Here is a 19810-nt window from a genome sequence, read left to right as displayed (position 1 = left end):
GGTGGGGAGTGGCAGGATGGAAAGATCCAACTTTCTTATCATGGTTGACTCCACTGACAACTAGTCCCCATCCTTAGATTACCTAAGGGCTTTCCTAAAGCTGCCCCATTAGTATATATATATATATATATATATATATATATATATATATATAAAAGACATCTTTATCTTTCTCATCACTGGAAATTCCAAGGGTTTTAGGACCCCTGTGCCAAGAGCTGAATGACCACATATATATTGTTTATTATAAATCACAATGTCATAATAGCTCTATCACTTAGGGGACTTTCAGCTGGAAGAAACAATATTAGATCAGCAATGGGAGAGCAAGAACATTAATTTCTCCCTTAATAGCAAATCCAGATACAGGGGTCTTTAAAGTTGGCTAGTTCAGGAGCTCTATGCAGCCGTCAAGGGCTTTCCATCTCTTTGGTCTGCCATCTTCAGCATGTGGGCGTTCTCCTACTTTGCTTTTATTGTACCAAGATGGCTGCTGCTGATCCATGGACTATATGTCATGCCATCATCCAAAGGGCTGAAGTTTCTCTTCATGTACTCTCTTTCTATTAAGGAAGGAAACCTTTCTCAAAGCCTTCCCATACTTTCACTCAGGTTCTACTGGCCAGAATTGGGTTATATATCCATGTCCTCACTGTAAGAAAGACTAGAAAAGATGTATTTGGCATTTTCAGCTTCTATAGTGGGAAGTGGGTGTGCTCTCCTAGCAAGTTAGAAGCAGGGGAAGGTGGGTGGATGGTTAGTGGGTAGACTAATAATCATGTCAATTCTTTCACCTCCTTATGCTCACATAAAAATACTTACTTATGTTTGCATATGTAGATATACACACGTGAATGAGATTATATCATAGATGTCCTTTACTGTGGTCATCCTCCTCTCACAATGCTTTATTGTTATTATAGTTTGGACTCACTGCACTTTATGCAGTAACAAATGTTCTCACCTGTTGTTTAATAATTTTAATAATTTTCTCGGTGCTGGGGTACCTGGGTGCCTCAGTCGTTAGGCGTCTGTCTTCGGCTCAGGTCATGATCCCAGGGTCCTGGGATCAAGTCCCGCATTGGGCTCCCTGCTCTGCGGGAAGCCTGCTTCTCCCTCTCCCACTCCCTCCCCCTGCTTGTGTTCCCTCTCTTGCTCTCTCTCTGTCAAATAAATAAAATCTTTAAAAAAATAAATAAATAAAATAAATAAAACATGTCAAACAAAAATTAAAAAAATAATTTTCTCAGTGCTTATATAAAGCATAAAAAATGCATACACTTATGTGATGGAGGTGGGGGGTGTCATTTATTTAACAAATAGGATCATGTAGCATATTATGGCAATTCTTTCAAGTCAGGTACATGGAATCACTTAAGTGTTCTCTAAGTACTTCTCTAGTTTTAACCAGCTATTGTTAACTAACTTTATCTAACTAGCTGCTCACATGCAGAGAAGTTTTCTGGGTCTCTTGTCATTAATTTCGTCCCTCCTAAGCTTCTGGAAGCTGCATTATCTCCTAGGGAAATTTAAGACTTTCAGATGTTTTGCATTTCTAAACATGCCACATTTTCCCATGACTTTTGCTACCCAAATGGTAGAAGTTTCCTATTGCAGGCTGGAGAGGAATTCATTCTTTTAAGACTCCCTTCCTTCTCTTCCCATGTTTATTCCAACGGAGGGTTTCTTCACAAAGCTCTAAAATTCAACTGTTCTGCCAAGGATTTCTGTTTTGTTTTATTGTTGTTTATTTTTAGGAGCTATGGGCTTTCTGTTATTTTTTAGTTAGATGTGAACAAAACCAAACTGTTGTTAGACAAATTTGTATAGGAGTTATGTTATAGATCTCTGTCAAACATAGTTAGCCTGAATCTTTTATGCGTTTCTTCTAAACAACTCCCTCCATATACTGGTGTCTGAGGAGAGAAGAAAAGAAGCAAAAGACCTGATCACTGGAAAAGACATAAAACCATTCAAAAAGGATTACAGCAAAATGTGATTCCCGGCCACCTATACTTCAGGCACAGGGCTTTGTCAGATGGGGGCCTGACCAGATTCTAATCAAATGTGAATAAGGCGTAGAGCAGCAGGGCGCTTGAAAAGTTGTAACCAATGTGTCTTCAGTGTGCCCAAGTGACCTGTTTTAGGAAGTGGAGACTTAGAAATTAAAATTACTCAATGGGGGTGATTTCATATGTAAAGATGGGAAAAGTACTCTTCCTTAAGAGATATCTCTTAATTACCTGGTAGTAGGTGACTAATCTAAAATCAAGAGACAGATCCAGTTATGTGACTAATTAAAGTGTTTTTCATACTGAGGGTAATTTTCTCTATAGTGGCTTCATTCTCCCTTTTACATCTTAAGCTTATTCTCAGAGAACAAGAAATTGAACTGTCTTGCTAATTGACACTATTGATGTAAGTTAGGACAGTGGAAACACCAATGAGAAAAGATGGTAATACAACATCACTTATCATCAGGGAAATGCAAATCAAAACCACAATGAGATATCACCTTACAAGTGTCGGAATGACTAAACTCAAAAAGATAAGTAAAAACAAGTGTTGGTGAGGATGTGGAGAAAAAGGAACCTTCCTGCACTGTTAGGAATGCAAGCTGGTGTAACCACTGTGGAAGACAATATGGAAGCTCCTTAAAAAATTAAAAATAGAACTACTATATGATCCAATGATTCCACCACTAGGTATTTACTACCCTGCTCCAAAAAGAAAGAAAAAAAAAACCAAAACACTAATTTGAAAAGACATATAGACCATTACGTTTATTGAAGCATTATTTACAATAGCCGAGATATGGAAGCAGCCCAAGTGTATATCAATAGGTAAATGGATAAAGATGTGGTACACACACACACACACACACACATATATATATACACACAATGAAATATTCCTCAACCATGAAAAAGAATGAAATCTTGCCATTTGCCACAATATGGATGGAGCTAGAGAGTATTATGCTAAGTGAAATAAATCAGTCAGAAAAAGACAAATACTGTATGATATCACTCATATGTGGAATTTAAGAAACAAAACAGATGAACAAAGGAAAAAAGAGGCAAACAAACAAACAAACCAGACTCTTAAATACAGAGAACAAACTGGTGGTTGCCAGAGGGGAAGAAGATGGGGGGCTGGGGATGGGTGAAACAGGATTAAGGATTAAAAGCACACTTAACCATGGTGAGCACTGAGTAAAGTATAGAATTGTTGAATTACCATATTGTACACCTGAAACTAATATAACAGTGTTAATTATTCTTCAATTAAAAAAAGAAAAAGTATGATGATATACAGCTAAATGATAACTTACAGGCTGAATTCCATTTTGACTGCCTACACCAGTTAAGATGATCCAAACACATCTTTAATCTCTGTGGTCCACAGCTATGATAGATAGGAGGGGCAAAATCCCTTCTTCAAAGAGAAAACTTGTTAAATTGATAAAATTCTTTTTTTTAAAGTTTTATTTGTTTAAGTGGGGCTTGAACTCATGACCTGGAGATCAAGAGTTGCCTGCTCCTCTACCTGAGCCAGCCAGGACCCTCCAAATTCATTTTTTTTTTTAAGTAGGGGGAGGGGAGGAAACGCAGGGACTTTTGGGAGGGGGTGTGGCTTTCCTGACAGCCTTAACAGGCTCAAAGTCACAGAGAGGATTTTGCTCTACTAATTATTTTGTATTTTCACAAGTTATCATTACCATAACAATCTCATTGTCCTCAGATCTACCTGCTCTCTATTCATTAGCTTCCTTGCTTTTTGTTATTCTGGAAGCCAGGGACAGAAGACAAAGGAGTAAATGGGGCTTTGCAGGTTTCTGTGTCCTGCCCATTGAGGCTGACTCAGATTCTCTGTTCTGAGTTCCTGCTCTGGGCTCTGAGGCTGCTCAGCCAGCTGTCCTGGCTATTCTGCCTCAGTGATAGTTCTGTCCCTTGGAAGCCTCTTTTCTGCCTTTCAGTATTTTCACAATTCCCATATTTCAACAGTTCAGTCCTAATATCTCCTACTAAAATAGAAATACTGTTTAGACCCTCTAGAAGCCAACGGACATCTAGGTCTATCGTAATCACAGACATCTCCCTTGTAGCTAAATTATACATTCTAGGAGTTTGTTTTTGACCGTGGACTTCATCATTTCTTGCGACCAGATAACTAAGTAAAGTCAGAGGCTGTTTCCAAGGTTTGTTTTTTTTTCTTTTTTAGAGTAAAACTTAGAGACTTTTCCACAATATATGTTTGAGTGGAGCACATTTCAAAACGATATGTTAGTTTTAATGATTATAACCAGTTTTCAATATTTTTGTATGTTTCTTTCTAGAGTCCTTTCTATGTGTGTATATTTACATTTAAAATGATTTGAATTCTATTGCTTTCTTCAGGTTAGTATTTTGCTATTTTCATTAAATAAATTTATAATAAATATTTATGTTAATTGAACAAACATCAAGAGTTCAACTGTTTCCACCTCTCTGAATGTGGGTTGCAAAGGTAATTGGAAATAATCTCTGAGTAAGTCCTGGTGATCGGATGGACTTATTAAGGGGCAGCCTTAACTGAAGAGTCAGTCATCAAGTCAGGTTGGATCCTAAGTTTGACTTCAATTCTATGAGCTGCTGCAGGTACATAACGCCTAACAAATATCCAGTTGCCTAGGCCAGCAAATGGTCTTATTTTTCACCCTGAGCTGTTATTGAACTTTGGAGCCTAACTCAAATCCCAAATGTTCACTAACACTAGAGGCTTTCACATTTGCAAAAGTATTCCAAGGGTTCCATTTCCTTTTTACAGTTTCTAAAGTTTGTCCCCCAAGTCCATGGAATGCTCCTTTCAGAATGTTTAAAGAGTTCTATAATCCTCTTATCTGGGGACCTGATTTTGCAAGCGCTAAGAATGAGTGCATGCTTCTACTATCTTATTAGTATTAACAATGTTGCAAATGTCCAGCCAGGCCATGCTACTTGACCTAGGACGAAGCTCTGGAGCAGTCATTAAATTTGGTCCTTCAACAGACCTTTTCTATGTGCTTACTCTATGCCTCATGGAGGGCCAGGTAGCTCAAATCATCAGGAAACATTCTCCTTTAAGATAAAGTCTCACTCCTATAGTTCCCCCAACCAGAGGGAGTAGTCAAAAAATTACAACCATATTTAACTCCCAATATGTCACCCCAGCGCAATATGAAGCCATTCCAAAATAAGAAATAAAGTGAATTCTCCCCTGAGACTCTGACAGTCCACAGATGTAGATCTGGCAGGATGCCCAGAAACTTAGATGGGTACAATTTGGACACATCGGGTTAGTTTCTTTTAACATCTCTGCATTCATCCTCTTTGGTTGCTTTCAGCCTACACTGTGTCAACTCAATCCATGGACTTTTTTCCAAATAATTGATTTGGCGTGTTCATTACGATGGCCCAGCATGTGACTGATTCACTGAGTGTTTCATTTTTCACTGGATGTTTGGCAATTACTCCTGGATACTGTAATTATTCTACCTTTTTTGTTTCTCCTCATTATACATGAAGCGTTGGAGAGAGGCCATCCTTCCTGATTGAACACTGATATTCCCTTTCAGCCTTTCATGGAGGGTGTTGGTTTGTGCACAGGGCATGAGTGTGAGAATATGTGAATTAGCCCTGAGTTGTGAATTGGCTGTCATCTACATTTCCATAGTTGTCAGCCCTGTTGACCTCAATTTCTGTCCCTTGAAAACGTGAATGACAAATCTTATCCCTTTTCAGCAAAAAGCATGTTGCGGATTAACTGCATAGGGCTCAAAAGCACCAGGAAAACACAAGAGGAGCCTGTCCACCCAAACCAAGTGCTGACCCTCTCTCGGGTACCAATGGATGGGCTCATAATAGTTTCTAAATAAGGAAAAAATAAAAACCCACATCCTCCAACTAGATCTGTGATTAGGTGATCAATTGTGAGCCCAGCTCACCATGAAGCACAAGGTGGATATATAAAATGCACAAGGTGTGTCTCATCTTTTAATCAGTCAAATTTGCCTTGGAATTGCTATATTCCGAGCAGCAGTCTGACCTCTAATAGTTGTGGCAGAAGCGGCAGTGGCTTTCTGGACCAGTGGTGTCCAAAATAGCATCTCAGTGGCACTGGCTATATTCCAAGTGCTCAGAAGCCATATATTGCATGCTAGTGGCTACCATATTGGACAGCACATATACGAACATCTTCACCATCACAGAAAGTTCCACTGGACTGGGTTGCTTGACACTGACAAATCTTTCCTCTCACTACTACACTAACTAGCCTCAAGTCCATATTTAGCATCACGTGGGTCCATCTCATACAAAATGAAGAAGAGTCCTAACTAGCAGTGCATATGTAACAAAGTCATGTTTTCATACTTTCCTTCACCCAGCATAAGAAGCTAAGATAAACCAAAGGGCATGTTACAAAGAGATTTATCAACCAGTATCAATACCTCATTTTAAAAAGAATTATATCATGGGCCAGGGTCTAGAAATATTCTATTTTCTTTTATATGTGAATTCCAATTGATTCATGGTCTGAATATCCGGGATTTGACTGTCCCCCACCCCATCCTCTCACCTCCCCCATTCCTCTGTGAATTAAAGATTGATTTTATTATAGGTCTATTTCCTTCTTGTTTATGGCATCACATCTATTTGATAGAGAATGCAACATTGGCAGAGATTTAAGTATTTTGCATGTTATATATGCAAAAAGGGTAAACATCAACTATAGACCCAAGCTGAATGTCTTAAAGTGCATTGTTTATCATGCCTGATTTTATTGCTAATCCCACATATATCTCACATCTAACAGGGAACAGGCCTCACACACCCATAAAAAGCCTACAAACCAAGTTATTGAAAGAGTAATATTTAAGCATAGCATTCATAAAATACGTAATGGAATTGTAGAGTTGACAGATACCATAGAACTGTCAACAAAATGGATGCTGAGCCATCTCTTTTCAAAAATGAGAAAACTGAAATCCACAGAAGTATAGTGCCACAAAGTTATTTGCTGAGTGACAGAGTCAGGATTAGAACCCAGCTCCCACATGGGAGCCAGGGCTATTTTGGACACCTCCTTTGTTGCCCTGCTCTGACAAAGGGGATGGAAAAGATGAGCTGGGAGGGGAAGACAGAAAGATGGCCACTCTAAGATGGCAGGAAATCGAGTCCTCCTGGTACCTGGCCAGCACCCAGGCTACCCAAGGCCCACTACCTTGGATGGGAGATACTCTTTCTTCTTAGCCTACATAGGCATCTCAAGTGTTCCACATGGCTTCAAAATTGCCATTTCCCAGAGTAACCTAAATGCCAATCAATGGGATTTCTGGAATGAGAGTACAGGTGGTCTGTCCTGGTTAATTTATTTTTTGAGTGTGCCTTTATGATGTCTTCCTTATGAAAAGCTCCAAGTTCTCTAATCCCACATCTCTCAAGTGGCATCTAAGCATTTATCTTGAGGATTCACAGATGTGGTTTTAGGGGTCTGTAAATCCCCTGAAAAGGAAAATGAAATTCAGCTCCCAGTTTGTATTATTCATTAAATTATCAAAGATATCCATGATTGAAAAAAGCCAAGAGAAATCTCCTATAAAGGGAGAAGAGAAAGATGCACTTTTTTTTTGAGAGAGAGAGACAGAGAGGGAGAGAGCGAGAGAGAGAGAGAGCACAAGCAGGGGGGAGGGGCAAAGGGAGAGGGAGAAGCAGACTCCCCACTGAGCAGGGAGCCCAATGGGGGGCTTGATCCCAGGACCCCGGGATCATGACCTGAGCCAAAGGCAGACACTTAACCAACTGAGCCACCCAGGCACCCCAAGAAAAATACACTTTTTAGAAGAAAAAAAAATCACTAAACCCAGAAAAACTGGCATGATGACCATAAGGCATAATAAGCACCACTTTAATAGAAATAGGCAATGTAAATGAAGGAGAAATCAATGGTTAGGAAGCCCAGGAAGAAACAAGATTGAAGATAGAGTTTCCTTAGTTGTCTCTTCCTTCTTCCATTTGCCCAAACCCTAAGAGTTATAAACCAACTTCTGCAAGTCAGTGGGTTGGGAGGAAACCTTCCACCTCCTCCAGCACTGCAGGGGGCCACAGGCTGACCCAGCCTTCCCGCAACGGTGGGGCAGGCTTTCGAGTCCCAAGTCAGGCTCCATGACCTGTGGCAGGCACCGGCTCGCTGACGACCAGCTGTAGTGGTGGTAGCTGTACAAAGGGGCAAATCACCCCCCCCCCCCGGCCCCAATCTTTTCCTCTCATGGGAGAATCCCTGCAAACCTTCCCTCGCATCTCTAGACGGGAGTACGCCATGACAGGAATGAAAAAGGACCCCGGAATACCACTGAACGAATAGTGAAATACAGCAGCCTAATTAGATGACACCACGAAGGAGAACAAGGCCCCCGGACAGGAGTATGGCAGCTCCAATTTCTGCAGAGACGCTGCTGGGGCTCCGGGAGAAAACAGGGCCAGGGAGGAGGTACAGAGGGGCTTGGGGCAGGAGCACAGCTGGGACCGAGGGCACAGAGATTGCTACGGACACTCCCGTCGTCTCTCCCACAAGTGTCGTGACACCTTCAAAACCCCCAAGAGGCAAGGACAGGGGCCACCGGCTCAGCCCATGCTAAAGGCAGGACCAAACGGAATCATAATTTTGTCTCCTAAAATGGGATCATGATTTTGTCTCCCATTGCCATATTTGGGGAAGATACCTCTTAACGTAGTCTGTTCGATTAAAACAATGGGATGGAGAAAGGCCGTCTACCAAATAGCAAGAAATGTTCCCGGGAACCTGGTTTTCTAGCTGTAATTTTGGACTAAAAGGACATCAAAATTTTCACATGGGAATACAAATCATGCGTTTTAAAACTGCCTGTCGAACTAGGTGTGTGGACAAGGCGAGTCGCTGGTACGTCTGCCTGAAGCATTTGCCTGTGGATGGGGGCGCAGTTCATCGGGCTTTCTGCCTCATTTCTCAGTTTCTCAGGGGCTCTGCCTATCAGTATCAGCTTCCCAAGAAGAGATCAGTATCAGCTTCCCAAGAAGAGAACAGTGGCGGAACCATGACCAAGTAGCAAATATTCCAGATAAGAATATTCTGGTACATTTTAAAAGAAACTCTCAGTGGTGCTGACTGACTCTAATAAACATGGTAAGTCATAAACCTCTTCCGTATCAAGAGGCAGGATATAATGATTTGTATATTTTATTTTGACTTTACATGCGGTGTTAAAAACCCAAAGTACATATTATTTACACATCCACAATACAAGTTTACAAGATATCTATACATGTTAAAGTACTCTATAAAACAGTATAGAGCCACTTCACTTTAGGGTTACTTTTTATGCCGTACCATTAAAAAAGATACAATCTGTGTTTACCTTTGCACAAATGGATAAAGCATTTAAAAATTAAATTAACAGGATAGAGACTAGATTTTATGTTAGAAATTTCAACATAAATACCGATAGAACTCACATTACAAACTACAAGGCAGCACAATGTTACAAAATGTTATCCGGGTTCACATAGAGTTACTGTTCCATTTTCCACACGCTGGGATTAATATTGGTAAGGTGAATTCAAACACGTTTGTTGGCGGTGGACTGAATAGTATTTATCGTTGGTTGGTTTAATTTATTATTAATCTGTAATATTTTAGTTGCAAAGCTGACGTGTTTCAAGAACAGAAGTTCTTCCTAGTTTTTGAGTTTCCAGAGATCTCAGGGAATCACGTTCCTTATAAAACAATATTCTCAAAGGAAAAGAATAACTGTATCAGTATTCTACAATCTGTATAAAAATGCTCTGGTCTTCTGCAACCCATCCTCCCCCAAGTGATACAGATCATCAGTGTTATCACAAGAAATCAGTTGAAATTACTTGTCTAAGTCAGGAGCATTCCTCTGCCTTGGTACTTTCTAGATTAGGTTCAATAAACCATGGTGTGGTGTGCAGCATATTAACTGAAACAGTCATCGGGGTTACACATCATCAACTGTAAGTGGCTTCTGCAAAACTATGAATAAATGACTCTACGGTTCCCGCAGGTGTCACATTACCCGAGAAACCTCATTTGACTTCACATTATCACTGTTTCATCCTGAGGAAAGCAGGAGTGGAATGTTTATCATGGCAAAGGATGTAATGCTGCTATTTGGGTGGACTGTTGGACAATTGTTCTAGGTTGTTTTCACGATTTTTTAAAAGTCTTTTCAGGTGCTGGTTGAAAAACATTTACAACTGGCACTCGGTAAATGATGTGCTATACTGAAAAAACTTGACATATTTTAGTACTTCTATCATTCTCATGAATAAGGCACAAAATGCACAGATTCAGGTAAACTCACATGTAATATTTACAGTATATTGTCATTACCTGCATGACTTAAAAGAAAATTCTCATATAACACAACATAGACAACATGATTGCACCACTGTTCGGTTTTCAGAGACTCTCTCTGTTAGGCCAATTAGAAATCCTTTCACATCCCCTTCTTTTGTCTTCTGTTTTGTTTTGTTCTTTGATCTTGGGGGTAGGAGGAGTTAAAGGAAGAGAAATTATACTACACAGGAGAAACCAAACAACATCAAAATAAAACCTTATTAGTGTGTCCAAGGTTAAATACAGTGAGTCAGGTTTGGATTCACAGTGGACAGGTAAATTTTACTACTGAATACTGGTTGATAAATCAAGGATACCTCTTAACATCTCTATCTCCTTAAGCTGGCAAGACTGTAATAGAAGTTTTAATGAATAGCAGCACAAAATTACTTAGAACTCTTACATTCTGGCATTGGGGACCATGTGAGTCAAGTGAATCATTTTGATGGTCAAATCAGCCTTGATTTTATTTGTTTCTTTTCTCAAAGCTGAACCCAATGGACTGCTGTGGGAAGAAGTTATTGTCTCTTGTTCAGTCATGCTCAATGTAAACAAGTCCATAGCACAAAAAGATGCAATGGGCACCAAAACAAATCCTAGTGGGTAGAGAACACACACACACTCACACACACATATGCACGAACGCACGCACACACACGCACACACACCACAGTTCATTGGTGGCATGAAAAAAATGCCACACTTGAAAAAAATGCTACAGTTTGGGTCAAAGACTGAATTTTTAGCAAATCGTTTGGTAATCTACAAGTTCATTTCTTTGAGACATTACCATTGTTTTTCGACATTTGTGCAAGAGGCAAGGTGAATGCATACAATTAAAATGTTCACATTTAATGGGAAGACCACACACAATGGTAGTCTAAGTTGAACCCATTTTCAAGTATTTGCTCACAGATTCTTCTGAGTACTGTATCAGCTCTCTCTACTGGTAGGGTAGCCCCTGGGAGCTACACATCTCTTTAGCTTCAAACAAAAGAAATGGAATGACCAGCACCTTCCTTTGTTTTCGGGCAAGTACACAGAAGCTTTGCTGTTGTAGCTACATGTGGCAAGTTCTGATGTTGCCAAAGTTAGAAAGAGTTTCTTTGGCCACTTGGTTCTCTTAAAATACAAGGGAGTCTCTTATCTTAAGGTACCCTTACAACATCATCCTCTCAACAACATGGACAGGATAAAGCCACACGGAGAATAGCACACTTGAGGTCTAGTAAGTGTATTTGTTCAGTGGTCTGACAGACGTGGTTTGAGGAACAAATGAAGGCTTTGGTGGCACATCAGGTTTTAAGGACGGTGTCCTCTTTAGTCCCGTCCTAGGAAGGGTGCCATTACTTGTATAGCTGCTCTGTCTGGAGAGGGAAGGCTGCAGATGAACACTCACTGGCGTGCCCTGAATATAGTCCACCTTAGCCCCAGTGGGGGTGGGCATGTACCCTCCACGGTTCATACTAGGCTGTCTAGACAACAAAACACCATTTGGTGAGTTTAAGTTTTTAGGCATTGCAGATATAGAGTGCCTCTGCGAGGAATTTTTGTGATAACCCCTTTGTCTTTCCAGAGACGTCATTGGGACTCCAGGAGTGGTGGGGACGTCCACTCGCTTGGTTGGGCTATTTCTGGGGAGAGTTGAAGGAGGAGAGTATAGTGATGCCTCCCGGTTGGGGACCTTGGGTGGGACCTCAGACATAGGTCCCACAGGATCCAGCATTAGGGTCTGGTGGGCCATCTGGATATCTCCCATGATGGCTTTGGGGTTGCTGTTTGGGTCATTTAGATGCTTCAGGAGATCATTGAGGGTATTTCTGGAATCCACAGAACGCCGGTGATCTCTTTTACTGGATGACTTGGTAAGTGGGTGGTCAATGTTTTGAAGCTTCTTTTCAGCTTTGTGAGCATTGGAGTTTGAGAAAGACGTGTTGTAGTCATGAGTAGCATTAGGAAGAACAATGGCACTGGGGATATGCCCGTGACTTAATGGGGAATGGGGTGGTGGACTAGAAGGGAAAAACTGTGGGGTTTCTTTCCTTGAAGCCCCATGGCCATGGGCCTTGTCTGAGTGGCTCTTCATGGCCTGCAGGGTCTTCTGGTGAAGCACAGGTGTAGACTCAGGCGTGGGGAGAGCAGCCAGTTCGGGAGGTTGGCCCCGATGGTCCATCACCATGGATTTAGTATCTCCGTTGGGAGGCAACTCTTTCCGACTGGTCAGCAGGTTACTGTACAATTTGGGAGAATCGATATTCTGTTGATATTCCTTGACTGGGCTGTCAAAGAGACCATTCAGTTTGGCAAAACTTCCACTGGAGTCTGTGCACGACTGGGCAGATTCTGCATCTTTATGAATCTTTCTGTTTTTCCGAACAAACAGGTCACGATAGCAGTACACTGCCACACCTGCAATGAATGCACCCAAAACAAAAGCGGCAAAGACACAGGTGATGAGGACATTCATGTGGACCATCTGGTTGGACTCTCCCGACTGGACCTCCCATCGCACACCTGCAACAGACACGCAGAAACAGAGTCTGAGTGAGCTGCTTCTTTCCAATGATATGAGCCAGCAAATGGCTTCCATTGAGCCAACACTACCTTCTCATGGTCCGTATGCTTAGCCTGGAGGGTCAGGGAGACTCTCAAATTCTCATCTATTTATTTTTCTTGAGTCATGATCGGATCCCCAGAGACATATACGATTGCTGCAAATGCCAGGATAACTCTGATCTCCCACTGATCCGTATGCATGTGTGTTTTTCCCCAAAATCCCTTCTAAGTAGTTGTTATCTAACATTCAAAATTTTAAGAGTTTGGGGGTCTAAAAATTAGAGTTAGAAAGTACGTATTTTCTAAATGGCCAATTTAGAAATGCTTCGAAGTGTTTTGTCTCATGATTTTCTCCTAATTCGTAAGTCAGGATTACTGGGCAACTGCTGGAATTAGGAAAATGTATGGGTTGGCATAAATGTACATTATGCTAAAATAAGTATGCTAAAATAACTATGCTATCTTAACTAGAAAAGACACACAACTGGTTCACAAACAAAAAGCGCCTGCTTGGTCGTTGCTAGCTACAAATACGGACTTCCATGTTTGCTTTGATATTTTTTTTTCATTCCATCTTGGAGTGAATTACTCTTGACTTGCTTGCTATGAAAGAAATCCAGAGAGTCTAGAGAAGTATAATATGTAGTAGTTAAGTGATATTATCCAATTGTCTTGAGATATTTAGGAAATATTTAAGTTAGACTAGAAGAAGAGTGGATTAGTTTGTAATTGTTGGGATTTTTAATGCAACCACAGACATCTAACAGTCAATCAAAGAAATGTTAGTTCAAGAGGTATCCAAGTCTGTTACATGCTATAAGCACAGCTATCCCAGGATAAGGTTAAATCAGAGTAATTTTGAAGATTCTGTTGCTTTAGGTTAGTACTAAGGCCTTTGAACATTAGTTGCTTTTAATCAATGTTCGGGATTATGGAATTCAGTGGCACTCGGAAAGACAAAGAAAGAAAAGTAGAAGGAAATGATACTACTGAAGGAAACAAAACAGAAAGAATGATTATAAAACTGTTTACAATGAAAACGTGTAAAACCCAAATCAACAGACGTAAATCATAAATGACAATGTACTGGCATAAAAACTGATTGGAAACCTGATACCGTAGTTTGCTAAGCACCAAAGAAGAGATTTTTTTTTTTTTCCCGGAGTAATATGTCTACTAAGCTAGCTCACCAGGCAGCTGTTTTATAACTGCTTCTATTAAGGGCTGAAAGTGATAGTTATGGACAAGTGCTCTGTTATGTTTTATTGCTTGTGACATTCAAGCAACTCACTAGCACCTTGCATATCCTTTTCATATTGCATATGGAATCGAAGCTAAACAGAAGGCTGGGAAAGGCTATTAGACAAAACATCTGATACCAGGATATTTGCAATTAATGAGTTTGGTGTTTTGATGTTGTTGAGGTGGTCCTGGAAATTCTCTGACACTGAGCAGCCTCTCAGCATCTTCAGGCAGAAACCAACACAGACTAGATTGTCTGAGGGGCCATCTTCTCAACCTTTTCTTTCACAGCTTTCCACCTCTTTGGTCTGTGAAGGGACGCACTCCATACAAGCACAGAAACCGGAGTGAGGGCAGCCAGGGGAGGTGGCGTGAATAACAGCAGAGCTGTGTCAGTCCACCCCCGGGGAAACCCTACATCCACCAGCTTCTCAGAGATATCAGGAATCAGGTTTCCACTCAGCAAGAGATGAGTTCCCTGGTGAGGCCTTACCCTTTGGGATACCTGATAAAGGATCAGTAAAATCAGAAGTGTTTGGGTCATCTTGAACTACAAATTTCCGGGAGCTCGTCAGTTTAGGTCTCCAGGTATCAATCACTTTAGGTGTAATTTCTGGGATACTTGCCATTGTGGTAACAGATGATGAAGATACCTCCATGTCTGTGGTGGCAAACAGATTTTTATTAACGTGGGTAGTGCTGATAGATTTCTCTGATCTGTTGCATTTTTAAGTAAAGTTTCAATCAATTTTATGAGAAAGCCTGTTCTAGGATTTCATAAAAAAAACACATTCAAAGAGACTATACGAAACCTCTTTCTTGCAAGGGAAAAAGAAAAACTAAAAATTAACCATAAAGACAAATTAAGCGGATTTCAAAACTAGAGACACTGAAAACGCTCCTACCGAAGCCCCTATGTGATGAATGACCCTCGTGGAAAAGGTAATACAAATCCCAAAGATGAACTGCTCCTTTCTCGTCTTTTTGTGAGATGGCATCAGTTCATTTCTTTTTGTGTCTATGTCTAAAAGCATTGTCCTGGACGGTTGGAGACTGTGGATCCTTCACTGGGGAACCTACGGGGTAACTTCGTCAGGAAACACCTGCGTGAACACTTGACTTCTGACCCACTGGAGCAGGTTGTTGTGTGTCTACCACGGACCTCCCGTCCATCTGTGCAGTGAGGCCTCCCACCATCCGCGGTAAAGCACTGAAGCAGGGAGGAACCTCACCTGGGCTTTTCAACATGCTCAGGGAATTTCTTCCAAAGAATTAGCAGCAACTCATGCAAAAGAAATGGCATTTATAAACTGAATAAGGATGCTCTGATACGTAAGATCTGGCATCCTTTTCTCCCTTTTGAGGAATGAAACTGCTGTGAGCTTTAGAAGCAGCAGGAGGACCGGAAGGAACTGAACCTCTTAGCACGTGTGTTACTGATTTCCACAAAGTAGCTTTTCCCTCAGAATGTAAGCATACGGTTTTAGGTTAAAATTCTGGAGACCCCCGTTCAGACTGGTGCAATGGTCGCAGATGAAGACTCCAAAACAGATACAGACAGACGGGCACGGAGAGCCCACTGAACACCTTCATACATCAGATACCAGCTTCATTCAACGGGAGCCTTCTGCACACCACCGAGACCACAACATTCAAAGATTCCCGGGCTCACTGCAAACCATTCAAAAAAAGATGTCTAAAATGTATAAATACACATTTTGGGGAAATGTGTATTTGTTTACTAGGCCTTAGGAGAGGTGAGGAGAGAAGGGGGAAACAATGAAATTCTGCCATCCATTCAGTATAGATGGCCAGAGGGAGCATCCACAATGCACAGGGGTGAGAGAGAAGAAAAGCTTGGGTGGGCGGGCGTGCAGCTGGAATGCAGTCTACGTGAATCCATTTGATTTTTCTTACGGGATGTGCCTTGGTCAATGATGAACTGTTAACATGCTACACAGGGGTGGAGTGCTGAGTAAGAAAAAGTCTTTCAGTACCATCGGTGGGATTATGAGTGAAAGCAGAAACATGAAAGGCTGCCAAACTGCGCAAAAGGAGGGGAGAAGGGGCTGAAAATGCTGAACTGAAGGAAAGAAAAGGTTGTTAATTCAAAAAAATTAAAAAAAACTAACCAGATGTTGGACCGCCAAATATTTTGTAATCTGGTGTAGTTGAAGTAGGCAAAATTTCTAAAAGAATTAAAGGAACAAGTAATCAGTAAAAAGTAACCAAAAGAAAGCAAAATTTATGAATTCCAATTAACTAAAAAAGTCAAAAGAAAAGACTATAAATTAAAAGATTAACCTACTGGTTAGACTACCTTTCTCTAGATTTTCTACAAAATTGTAAACGGTGAAGGAAAAAAAAAAAAAGTAAGATTCTTCTCTAACGCATCCCCATGACCAAACAGCTCAGCTTTTGCGAAGTTTAAGTTAAATGCTAGGTGGTATGTGTCCTGAGCCATTAAAAGGCTGATTGTAAAATAATGTTCACGTGCAAATGTGGTCAAAAAGAACTGCTAGAAGGAGAAGGAAGATCCGGGCTTACCATGGCAGTCCCCTAGGTGGGCCGTGTTGCCGTATTCTGTGTCTTGTTCGTATCCTCCAGCGCTGTGGTTATGGAAAGCAAAGAAGTCTTCGGTTAACAGCCTTCATAGGGACATAAGTGACAACCAGAGCAGAACCAAGAACACAGACCGATTAGTAAGAATGGGCGGAGAGAAAAAAATGGACATTTCAACACAGCTTGCTAAAACGAGTATTTCTTCTTTCAACATCTGGCCACTAGAATGTTTAAGAGAGGAGAGAGAATCGTTTGTTCTCTCCATCCATTTCCCTCAGGTATTATGCTGTCTACAATCTTCCTTCCTTATTACAGCCCCAGATCTGATCTTTTCTTTTCTCTTTTCTTTTTTACTTCTCCCATATCAAAAAAAGAAAAGAGAGGAAGGAAAGAACAAAAGTAGTATTACTGGAATTTTTCTTAAATGTCTAGCTTTAGAGACCCCCGAGAAGACAGAGGCAGCTCTCCGAAGATCCTGGCTAATGTGACAGAGCATACTTACAGCATCCCTGGGGTCACTCTGCCACAGGTGCCCTGGCTTAACCAGCCACAGTACGGGTCCCGAGATGCAACACAAGACCTGTATAAAAACCAAACAGAATGGAACTTGGATTTTCTCATCATCAAAGGTCACGACGCTGCAAGACCCATGGTAAGGAAAGAAACATCAGCTTACTTTTTACAGGATCCGTAACGCTCACAGCGACTGAGGGGGAGGCGAATAACGCAGCTGGAGAACGCCACGTACACAGCGTGATGGTCTTTATCCAACTGTAATGAGACGACCTTTCTGTCCTCCTCATTCTCAGCATTACACCTGTATTTGGGGATACATTTGAAGCCCTATGTTTAGGAAGTCGAAAGCTACACGAAATATGCAAGGCAAGTGGGGTTTGGCTTTGCAGTTACTAAGAGCTGGGAGATCCTGAGGGATATTCTCAGTAGCAAACCAGTTAAGTACATAGTTTGGGAAGTAATAATTCTAGAATTGGTTAAACTTCAGGTTGGACAAAGAGTTGTTTTTTTTTTTGTTTGTTTGTTTGTTTTAAGATTGCTTTCTTGTTCTGGTGACGGAAGGGAACTGTGTTTGTGAAGACCACTTTAGACCAAAGGGAAAGAAAAAGGCCAGGGTTTCAATGCACTTAAATCTTGCTGGGCTAGATGTTTCTGATCTCTTTAGTCTCCTTTGCTCCATTTCTCTCACCTACTTGTTGTTTGTTTTAACCGTCCAGTTATCTTTTGTATCAGTGGTTGGAAGACTTGCATTGTGAGCATGCGCATGTGCATACTTGCAACCAACTGTCTGCCGCAGGCAGCGGCCGAAAATAAACCTGCGGGGCATCAGGGGTGGCTACTAACACGCCATCACTGCCCATAGGTGGAAGAAATGAGGGCTGGATTATTTTTAAACGAATCCACTGCCCACCATCCTAGCCCTAGTGGACTCAGGAAAAACAACAAACTCAGGATTTATTTCCCTAAGGAAAGACAAAACCAAACCAAACACTAATATGCCCAACCACTGCTAATTTCTGGGGCGCAAAGGAAATTACTAGATGAAATACACGCCGGAAAGTTTCGAGCCGTGCTGAAAAGCCTTCTCGTAAAATACACCTACTTTGCATGGTTGTATGCTTCAATCTCTTCCAGCAATACACTGTCATTCAAAGAGAAAGGACTGGTCTTTGCCAAAACTTTAAGCACCACGCCAGCTTCAGAGCCAACAAAGATGACTGTGTAGTTCTGGTGGGGCCCGGCAGTGTGGTCGACGGCGATGGCCGTCAGTCTGTACCTGCCAGAGGAGGTAGGCCAAGTCAGAGGGGGGGCCAATGGGAAGAGAAGGTGTTAGAGGGGAGGGGCTGCTGTTCCAGCGGTATTACCTGATCCGGGTCTTTGTGAACCAGGGCTCGTCGGCAATGGGTGGGACGGCAGAGTCCATTAGCGGGTGGGATTTGATGAACGACAGGGTTTCATCAGGGAAATCGATGGAGGTTTTATAAGCTTCGGCAAGGCCATGCTTTGCACAACAGCCAGGCCTGAAAGGAAAACAGTGTGTTTTTTCCCTCTCACAAACTGTATCTAGGGGAGAAGTGTCCATTCTGAAAGAAGAGGCTGAGAAAGAAAGGAGAATGGGCAAAACCAGAGGAGTAGCGCTCTCTCCCTGCGCTCAGAAGGCTCTCCGCATTCACCCCCGCGGGGCTCAGTGGACTGGCTCTGTCTGCAGTGCCCCCCCCCCCCCCCCGCCCCGCGGACCCCTTCCTGGCACGGGAGGTTGGTCCCCCTGCTCTCTGAGGATGGATGCTTCCAGTGACCAGAGGGTTTTGTTAAAGACAAAAACCACTTTCTGTCTTTTTTTTCTTTACCTTGGCTTCGGTACTTTGTCTTCGGGGACTGCTGTCCACACAGAATCTGGGGTTTTCTGTTCTTTAAACCGTCCTTTGAATACTTTTTCAATGTCATCCATGCTAAATGCACACACTGCAGACCCAGGAATGCTGCAAAGGGGGACAGCATCAGGGAAAGCATCCAACAACAGGAGGCCCACTCCTGGGTCCCAGAAGCATGCACAGAACAGCTTGAGAAGTGCCAGGGCTCGGTTCTCACCTGTTGAGCTGTGTGGTGAACACCCCGACCACAGTGGGGATGCCATTGATTTGTATGATGTCTGTAATAGACTGCAGAACATCAAAGTAGAAAAACGAATCTCCGGGGACAGAGCAGTTAAGCCGAGCCTTCAGAAATGAAGTCCAGTGTTTCTCCAGGACCCGCTGGGAGCCACCCATGTCATTTTTACAGATGCGGGCCACACGGGAATACACAGCCTGCCCAGGGGATGAGAGCAAAGCCACAGGGTTATGCGCAGGGAGGGGGAACAGAAAGGAAAAGTTGCTATTTAACACAAAAGTGCTAAAGATACGTCTGGCTCGAAAGAATCTAGCAATCTTTTCTCTAGGGATTTGTCTGGTAAGAAGGTAAACTAGATTTACCTGGGAGAAAAGAGGGCCATTTTCCTGTTCTGCCAAATGAGCTCCCC

At 41.9% G+C, this 19810-nt stretch overlaps 1 protein-coding gene across 18 annotated transcripts in view; it reads right to left on the bottom strand.

Annotated features, from left to right (window-relative positions):
- Positions 1-8923: 8923 nt before the first annotated feature.
- Positions 8924-19810, bottom strand: part of SEMA6D (semaphorin 6D) — a 593940-nt gene continuing 583053 nt past the window's right edge. For 10 of the 18 annotated variants that reach the window (XM_032417865.1, XM_032417867.1, XM_032417859.1 and 7 more), the window contains 10 exons: positions 19381-19598; positions 19140-19271; positions 18657-18812; positions 18395-18568; positions 17453-17593; positions 17279-17356; positions 16762-16862; positions 16347-16403; positions 14708-14875; positions 8924-12930 (listed from right to left, as the gene is read on the bottom strand). In XM_032417865.1, the coding sequence (XP_032273756.1) occupies positions 11642-12930; positions 14708-14875; positions 16347-16403; positions 16762-16862; positions 17279-17356; positions 17453-17593; positions 18395-18568; positions 18657-18812; positions 19140-19271; positions 19381-19598 (2514 nt within the window). In that variant the 3' untranslated portion in view covers positions 8924-11641. The remainder of the gene's footprint in view (positions 12931-14707; positions 14876-16346; positions 16404-16761; positions 16863-17278; positions 17357-17452; positions 17594-18394; positions 18569-18656; positions 18813-19139; positions 19272-19380; positions 19599-19810) is intronic. The other 8 variants (XM_032417868.1, XM_032417869.1, XM_032417872.1 and 5 more) reach the window with 8 other exon arrangements.

The sequence above is a fragment of the Phoca vitulina genome, unplaced genomic scaffold (assembly GCF_004348235.1).
Source record: "Phoca vitulina isolate PV1807 unplaced genomic scaffold, GSC_HSeal_1.0 scaffold20, whole genome shotgun sequence".
Classification (NCBI taxonomy): Eukaryota; Metazoa; Chordata; class Mammalia; order Carnivora; family Phocidae; genus Phoca; species Phoca vitulina.
Note: the sequence above shows the minus strand (reverse complement) of the source record. Positions and strands in the feature narration are given on the sequence as shown.